General features: G+C 36.2%; 1 protein-coding gene across 1 annotated transcript; it reads left to right on the top strand.

The window, feature by feature from the left end:
* The first annotated feature begins 2106 nt into the window (after positions 1–2106).
* LOC145630612 (serine/threonine-protein kinase RUNKEL-like) lies at positions 2107–9200 on the top strand. Its single transcript, XM_081682839.1, has 10 exons — positions 2107–2323; positions 2527–2616; positions 3498–3550; positions 3684–3759; positions 4032–4093; positions 4204–4282; positions 4373–4432; positions 4529–6133; positions 6267–7127; positions 7954–9200. The coding sequence occupies exons 1-10, from the start codon at positions 2276–2278 to the stop codon at positions 9049–9051; spliced, it is 4032 nt and encodes a 1343-aa protein (XP_081538965.1). The 5' UTR covers positions 2107–2275; the 3' UTR covers positions 9052–9200.
* The last annotated feature ends 410 nt before the right edge of the window (positions 9201–9610 follow it).

The following is a 9610-nucleotide window of genomic DNA, read 5'->3' as shown; positions in this document are numbered from 1 at the left end:
TTTTCTACTGACAAGGATTCCCTTGCAGTGTCTATTTTTGCTCGGGCCTCCTCTGAGTTAACAAAGGCGCTATCAAAAGATAACGAGGCCGAATCTTCATCAGAACTTTCCCCAGAACTAGGGGACTTCCGGCTAGGGCCAGCAGGGTCCTCCCCTAGACTCTCCTCCGAAGCCTGTTCTGAAGGCTCGGTCTTGTACTGACTGTCGGCTTCCCGCAGTATAGTATCACTGGGGGTGCCGCTTGAAGAAGAGGGAGAGTAGTAAGTTGGAGTTTGGGGAAGGTCAGAAGAAGGGTTTGGGGGGTGCTCATAAATCTCACTAGCTGGCACCCTAATGGAGCCGTCTGAATTTGGAGTATCACTGTCCGAATGGTAAAAGGTACCATCCGGCCTATATCTCCTTTTTGTCTGCTTTGTTCGAGCCATCGTGTCCTGCAGATGCACAGACACTGTCGGATTTGGAGATGTACTTAAAGGAAAGTTCTCGAACAAGCATTCGACACTCCTAGTTCTAGATTCAGCCGTCCCCGGTTACCCGCTGATCGCTAACTTAGGCCGTGCCGTGTACGTTTGGGAAACCATTTGAATAAATGAAAAACGCAAGAAAAAATAAAAGAAAAGAGCAGGCGGTTACCTTAGAAGAAGGTATTTGAGGCGCCTGGTTGGCTGAAGCAGTCGGTCAGAGAAGCCGAGTGTCGGATGCTTGACAAAAGTTAGGGTCTTTGAGAGTCTTTGAAAGTCAAAAGTCCAGAGATTCTCCAAGATTCGCAAAGGTGTGAAAACGAAAATGAAGTCAAACCCTCCTATTTATAGAAAGGGGAAACCCTAATTTTTCCCCCCAAAAGCAATTTGAAAGTCCAACCAGTCATATGAAGACACCTGTCCCAAGTGCCACGTGCAATGCACGTGACCCCTGTGAGGGGCAAATGATTTGGGTATTTTTACCCGGCCAGGTGGCCCAATCAGAAAATGCCACGTGTCCTCAATAAAGGTGCCATTTGAACCTATGAAATGATGACACGTGGAGGGCAGACATTCCTCTGCCTTAAACAGACTGATGATCCAGCATGGACCAATCAGAGTCACCCAAAAAGATGCCCAAAGGCCTTTTGGGCTCAGTGACACGTGTCACTCAGGCATTGCCTCTGGAATGGCGGCCTTCAAGGGTCCAAACCTTGAGGCACCATTTTGTGGCGTGACCTAATCCCTAGGTCACCAGATCCTAGGGAGGGCACACCTTCCAAAAGGACCCTATAAATAGGGACATTCTTACATTTATGACAAGACAAAATATACACGCAATACGAGACAATACGTCACTTACTACAGAGCTGTCATATTAAAAGAACAGACAACACTTTACCTGAGCTTGGAATCCGAGCAGATAACTTTACTTCCGCACGTTTTATTACCGAACGCTTACTAACTTAATCTTCGGAGGCGGACCACCGACCATCCGGCGGTCCGTTTTCTTTGCAGGTACAGGCGTTCTTTGCTGAATCCAGTCTCAGTGTTGTAACTCTCCCAAGGGAGAAAAACCCCCGAAGCAAAAAATATAGTCATGTGGGATCTTGTTAGATTCGTCACTTTATATAATTTCAAAATATCAACTTTTCCTAATTTTTACTTATCGATAATTAAAGGTATTAATGGTTGAATAAATGCATTGACAAACGTGACTAAAGAAACATGTCAATTAAAAAAAACTAAGGAAGTATTAATTATTACCATTAAATATTAGTTGTTATTATCAATTAATATTCTATATTAGTTCTTATTGCTATTATTTTAAAATATTAATTGTTATTATGTATAAATATTAGTTATTAATAATAAATATTAATTATTTTATATTTATTAAATTTTAATTCTAATTATTATTATTATTAATTATTATTTTTTAGCAAAGCACGGGACAGAGCAAAGTAGAGTAGATCTCAGCAGAGGGGATTGAGTAGAGTAGAGCAGCTCTAAAGAACATGACTTTAGAGATCCATGTCTATGACTTTAGAGATCCATGTCTATTCTCATTATCTAACACTTTACACTTGCTTTTGTCATGTGGCTCTCGAAAAAAACACACACAAAAATTAAAAAAGAAAAAAAAAGTTTTGTGACACACTCACACAAAACACTACCGTTGAGAATAGCCTCTTACCATTTCAATTCTCCTCTTTTTTGAATTCCAAAACAGCCTTTCCCTCTTTCTCTCTCTCTCCTCATACTCTTTCAGTCTGTAATCAATCCCTTGTAAAATTCCTCTAATACTCTCCAAAATGAATCAATACCACGTTTACGAAGCTATTGGCCATGGAAAACACTCGGTAATTTCTACAATCTTACATCTTTGCCTTTTATTTTCATTTTTTTTTTAAATTTGAAATTGATAATCAGAAAGTGCATCACTATTTCATTTTGAAATGTGTTTCCAATTTCAAAATTAAGGCCTAATTGCATTTCTAGTTGATTGAATTTTAAGTGTTTGATTAGTTTTTGATGATTCTGGAATTTTGTTATTTTTGTTTAGGCTGTTTATAAAGGAAGGAAGAAGAAGACGATCGAGTATTTTGCTATTAAAAGCGTTGATAAATCTCAAAAGAGCAAGGTTCTTCAAGAAGTAAGTTTGTTTGAGTCATATTTCTGGGTATTTTTTTTGTATAAGTTGATGTTTATTTGTTATAATTTGAGCTTTTAAATAAGTTAATAATTTTCCAAATGCTGTCAGGATGTTAATTTTCTTGTTCCGTAAGATCGGTATCGAATGCAATCGAGAGACATTGGTGGAGTAGTGCTGCATTTGTTTAGTGGCGGATCTAGAAAAAATGTTTCGTGAGATCAAAATATAATTTGATAAATATATGAGGTTAAGATTCAAGTGTTCAAGAGTTTGAATTATACCTAAGTTTCGAAATTTTTGACTGGATCTCACTTTGCTAGAATAATACTTCCTATGTATTTATTTTGATGAAACACTTGATTTTTCGTGCTTGTCAATGTTCAATTATTAATACCTTTAGTTACTATATAACTTATAATTTTATAAGATTCTAATTTAAAAAGTATAAATTAAGACGAATTTTAACAAGTCATCACATGACTGACTATGAATCACTATTGTATATAGTGTGAATATTGTAACCTTAGAATTGCTTCATCTAAGGAAACTGGGGGAAGTAAGATTCAAATTTTATTGTCAAACTATGCCCTTCAATTTCTATTATTCATTCATATTGTAAATTTTTGTTGACAAATTCTACGAGCAGTGTAGATTAAAGCTAGAATTATTATTATCATCCCATCATGAATTTGTACAAGTTTTTGACGAATATGTTGCCAAATATAGTGAGTATTAAGTATTAACCACTAAAGTGACATGTGGGATATGATTTTGTTTAATCTGCTTCTTGACATAACTATTTTCATGTTATTTTGTTTAATCTGCTTCTTGACATAACTATTTTCATGTTATGTAAAGATTTTATGTTGTTGCTATTGTAGGTCAAGATCCTTCATGCTCTAGATCACCAAAATGTGCTGAAATTTTATTCATGGTACGACAATCCTGTGCCTTTTTTACTACTAATATTTGAGTATAACTCTTATATTCCATATTTACTGTCACAAAGTAAGCAAATATAAGTATCATGTTTACTTCAACTGATTAATTCTCTGCACTGTGAATAGGTATGAAACTTCAGCTCACTTATGGTTAGTATTAGAATATTGTGTCGGAGCAGACCTTATGAGCTTACTGCGACAGGTTTGTTTTTCTCAAATATGTAAACAAAATTAGTTGTTACTCTAAAATAACCTTGTTGGAATTGTTACAATTTAATGATTGCACTTCAGACATCTATTTTGGGCAGATGGGTTGAATAACAATGTTTTTTTTTTTTTTTTGTATTCTTGATTGTTAAAAGAAAAAAAGTTTTATTGTTTGAGAGGCTGTGAGGAATGGCGTAATATAGTGAAATTGTGTGCTATTCAGTTAGTTTTGATGTATCTCTTTTGATTTGATGTTGGAGTTTTCAGGATGAGCATCTTCCAGAAGATTCAATACACGACCTAGCCACTGACATTATCAAAGCTTTGCTGTAAGAAACGCAGTATACTTTGTTTTGAACTGTTGCATTTTATATTTCTCTTATACATTATAAAGATATTTAGTTGGTTGGAATGACTTTTGATTACGGCTACACTGCAGGTACTTACATTCAAAAGGAATCATCTACTGTGACTTGAAACCATCCAATATTCTGTTAGATGAGAATGGCCATACAAAGGTAATTGAAGACAAGTTTTCTAGAGAACACATTAATGTAATTGCTTTTATCATACTGATTATTTGTTCCTTCTTGTTATTTGTCATGCAGCTCTGTGATTTTGGATTGGCCAGAAAGTTAAGTGATATATCAAAAACTCCTTCATCCTCGGTTCGTTTTCTGCTTTTCCAAGAAGAGTTGACATTGTAATTGTTCATCTACTTTAATAATCAGTTACGGGTTATTTATCTATTGGTGCTTTTTCAGCTACCACAAGCGAAGCGTGGAACACCTTTTTACATGGCTCCAGAGCTTTTTGAAGATGGGGGTGTGCACTCTTATGCATCTGACCTTTGGGCTCTTGGTTGTGTCTTGTATGAATGCTATGCTGGGAGGCCTCCCTTTGTGGGAAGAGAATTTACCCAACTAGCAAAATCTATACTCTCAGATCCAACTCCACCTCTTCCAGGTGACCCCAGCCGTCCTTTTGTCAATCTGGTGAATTCTCTATTGGTGAAAGATCCAGCAGAAAGGATACAATGGACAGAGCTTTGTGGACATGCATTTTGGGGAACAAAAATTTCCCTGGTTCCCTTGCCTCCTCAGCCAGCATTTGATAACATGATTGGGATTACACCTAGACCATATCTCACGGAACGCAATGGTGAAAGACATCCCCATGGAAGAACCCCAAAATCTCGTGAGAAAGAAATCAAAGGATGCTCCAAACAAGATGAGAACAGTAATATAGGGTCTAGAGGCATTGGAACGCCTGTTAAAGGTACCACCAGTGGTCGCAAAATTCAAACGAAGAGTGGAAGGGTAGCGGATGATAAGGAAACCAATCCTTCAAGTGCAAGGGGTGTGAATATTCTCCGTCTTTCAAGAATAGCTAAATCGAATCTACAAAAAGAGAATGAGAAGGAAAATTATCGGAGACCTTTGGCTAATAATGTACAGAATGATGCTGAGATCAAAATAGAGAACACTGATATGGAACTTGACTTTAATGAGAATGATGATGAAGAGACTCAAGATGAGCCTGACGCATCTGATAACTTTTCTTCTACTCCCGAAGGAAACAATTCAACTTCAGATCAGAATCAGGGAATTGAAGAGGAGTCTTATGTATCTAATGTCAGTAATGATATCAGAACACTCGAGGAACCTTCTTCAGATCACACCATATCGGCTACACCACCCAGTGCCAGCCCTCAGTCTAAAAATCCAAGGGGTAAGGTAGCTGTGGTGCCTGCAACGGAATCTGAATCTCCAACAGCTTCAAATGAGCTTTCTGATGTGTTTTGGCATCCATCTGATCTTTCAGTCAGACCTGTTATGCCCAGCAGAAAAGCTACTAAAGTATCTGAAACGATTCCTTCTCTTCCATTTGATGCACTGCCAGCTTCTGTGTTTGAGAAGATATCTAAAGACCAATTTGACGCTTTCACCAATAAGATTGTAACCATTTTTAATGGGAATGCCAATTTTGGAGAGAAGCAGAATACAATCCGCTACCTTGAGACATTAAGCAACAATGCTGAAGTTGCTAACATGATTACAAATGGACCTGTAATGCTGGTTCTTATTAAACTCCTAAGACAGTCTAAAGCTTCATCTTTCAGAATCCAGCTAGTTTCTCTTATTGGGCTGTTGATTCGACATTCTACATACATTCAAGACGAGTTGGCCAATTCTGGATTAATCAGCTCATTAATTGATAGCCTTAGAGACAGACAAGAAAAGGTGAGGAGATACTCAATGGCTGCTTTGGGTGAATTGCTGTTCTACATATCCACTCAAATTGATCAGACTAAAGACAGAGGTACGGAAAATCAACATAAGGACAGCCGCTCTGCAACTGGGTGGCAGGTAATAAAACTTACTTCATCTCTTCTTGATGCTCTTGGGCTTTATTGATTTCTTTACTTTATGAATCACACATCGTTTGATACTTTGTCTTTATTTTTATTCATTTGTAATTTTTTTCCAAATGGCTGAACAGATTCCAAATGCATTGATTTCCCATGTTGTCTCAATGTTGCGCAAGGGGGAGGATGATGTAACCCAAGTGTATGCATTAAGAACTGTGGAAAATATTTGTAGCCAAGGAGCACAATGGGTAGCTCGTTTTACCAGCCAAGATGTTATTAGTAATCTTTGCTACATATTCAGAGCTGTAGGCAAACAAGAAAGTGCGAGATTAACTGCTGGCTCATGTTTAGTGCGCTTGGTTAGGTTTAATCCCCCCAGTATTCAATCAGTAATTGAAAAGCTCTCATTCAAGGACATTGCAGCTGCTCTTGTAAAAGGCAGTCAACGTGAGCAACAAATAAGTCTGAACCTATTAAACATGGCCATGATTTGTAGTCATATGTTTACTAATATAGGCCGTTTCCTTATGCCTTTAGTAGAGGATAAGAATCTGGTTCCAAGTCTAGTTTCTCTCATAGAGCAGGGTAATGATGTCTTAAGAGGAAAAGCTCTTGTATTTGTGGCCTTGCTTTGTAAGACTTCTAGACGGTGGTTGCCTCATTTTTTTTGCAATGCAAAATTTCTCTCCACAGTGGACCGTCTCAGTAAAGAAAAGGATGGTTACATTCATCAGTGTCTGGGTGTGTTTTTGTATACTGTGGGTGGTACAATGCCAGGTTTGCTGGATACAATTAGCAATGACATTCAGCAACTTATGGGGGGTAGACGCCACGGTCATGTTGCTGCTCGAGCTACGCCAAAAACAAATATTCATTTGTTTCCAGTTGTCCTTCATCTTCTAGGATGTTCGTCCTTTAAACGCAGAGTTGTCTGTGATCAGGTCCTGCAGCACTTGGCAACCTTGGTCAAGCATGTGGAGTATCCATTTCAGGTAAGCAGGCCTTTGGTGTCTCTTATGATGAAATTTGACCAATATATAGAATTATTCTGCTTCACCAAAGTCATTATTTTTTATTTTGTCTGGAACATTCAATATATAGAATTATACATAGATTATGTCTTAATAGTCATTTGAAGTAAGAACGTATGAATCACATATTACTCCCTCCATCCCATATTTATTTTGAAACTTGACGTCAGTTATGACGCATATTTCAGGTAAACAGTTATTGTTTGGATTTCAACTGTCCATTGAGACTAGGTAAAGAAGTAGTTTTGATAGATGGTTGTTGGGTAATTTATACTAGTAAATGAATTGAGAGGATGTGAGACCCTAACATATAAGTATTGGGAAAAGAGATGCTTTATTATTGCGACCTTTAGCAAACTACATGTATAAAAGCTAATTAAAGACATGAAAAAGAAGATGGAAAAAATTATTTTGCGAAAGAGGGAGTATTTAAGTAATTTAGTGCACAATGAAATTCCATACAACATAAAGTGTTTTGTTGTTTGTTAAAGGTGGATACATTTGGGTTGATAAATACATCTGTTATGACAAATAGCCTAACACAATAGTGATTTTATATGGATCCATTTATCTACTATAAAGTGGTCCACTTTATCATGCATTTTACTAAGGGTCTATATACCCCATGAACCTTTCCATTTGATGCACAAGTACTAATAATGTTAAATCTATTACATGATGATTTTGCAGATGTATATCTTCCATCCTTGAAAGCTTTAGTTATATGGCATTAAGATTTCTTGCCTTATGTGCTTCTTTATGCGTATACTATGTTTGACTCTGACAGGGAAGGGAAGACTTTCAAATAACACTCCTCCGAGTTCTTGAGTCCATTGTGGAAGACCAGTCTCATGTCCTTAAATGGCCTAATGTTTTTATCCGTGAAATTCTTCCAAGCTTATCTGTTATTTACAAGGGGAACAAGGATGGTGATGCAAGATTTTTGTGCTTAAAGATTTTGTTTGATGTGATGGTCATTTTCTTGGAGGAACCATCAAAAGATAAACAGCAATATGAGGAATTGAAGTCCATATCCTTAATGCATTTCTTGCCTCTCTATCCCATGTTTGTTGAGGATGAGGACCCCATTCCAGTATATGCTCAAAAGCTGCTTCTGATGCTTATCGAGTTTGATCACATCAAGATATCAGACATCTTACACATGAAGACAGTCCAGCGGTGCTTTGAATTCCTTCTAAACGTGAACAATGTAAAGCTCTGTCTGGCACTGGCATCTGCTCCAGAATTAGAAACAAAAATCCTCTCTCAACTTAAAGTGGTTCGCAGAATTGGTAACCTTCTGGAGTTTGTGAGTGCAAGAGAAATGGATGATTTTATGGAACCAACTCTTGGCTTATGTAGGGCTTTCCTTTTGCGTTCGGTATATAATACAAAAGGGTCCACTTATTCCGAAGAACCAACTCTTCTGTCGGATTTCTCTGCTGAGGCCAGCATTCCTATAGATCAGCAGCAGTACATAAGAGATATTGCTGATTTTGGGGGCATTGTTGGTGTGTTACTGGAATTGAGTAGGTCTCATGATCCAAATATTGCTGATATAGCATCTGAATGTGTGGTCTTGCTGCTAAGGGTGGCTCCAAGAGAAGGCACTACTAATTTCCTCACCAGTCTTCCCAAGGTTGGTGCTATCCTCGAGTCCTGGCAGCAGGGAATTTCTAACTTATTGGTGCAGCGAGTGCTACATGCTCTTGGTTACTCCTGCAAGCAATACTTTTCGCATGCTATGATATTATCGATGGCTGGTTCAGAGATATCTAAACTCAAAATCATTGTATCTGAGATTAAGAAATCAAGTATATCTGCACTAGTAGGTGCAGCTTCTATTGTAGCCCCTGAGTTGGATCGGCTTCCTCGCTGTCATTAAATTCAAGCTTTTTTAGAACTCTTTCGTGTTAGGGCAATTTTTCTAATCTGGCTTTACGTGTATTCATTTTTGCTTGAATTTGGGGAAAATATCCCTTACTGAAGATTACCTTATTGTCATTCGAGTAAATAATATGATTACTTAGTATATTTTTGCATACCAATCTAAATATGCTATATGAAATTTGATATCATTAGTTTTCGTAGTAAAAATCAAATTTGCTGAGGATTATTATTATTATTATTATTATGATTATTATTATTATTATTATTATTATTATTATTATTATTATGATTATTATGATTATTATTATTATTATTATTATTATTATTATGATTATTATTATTATTATTATTATTATTATTATTATTATTATTATTATTATTATTATTATTATTATTATTATTATTATTATTATTATTATTATTATTATTATTATTATTATTATTATTATTATTATTATTATTATTATTATTATTATTATTATTATTATTATTATTATTATTATTATTATTATTATTATTATTATTATTATTATTATTATTATTATTATTATTAT

This window comes from Chenopodium album, chromosome 5, assembly GCF_948465745.1.
Source record: "Chenopodium album chromosome 5, dcCheAlbu1.1, whole genome shotgun sequence".
NCBI lineage: Eukaryota > Viridiplantae > Streptophyta > Magnoliopsida > Caryophyllales > Amaranthaceae > Chenopodium > Chenopodium album.
Note: the sequence above shows the minus strand (reverse complement) of the source record. Positions and strands in the feature narration are given on the sequence as shown.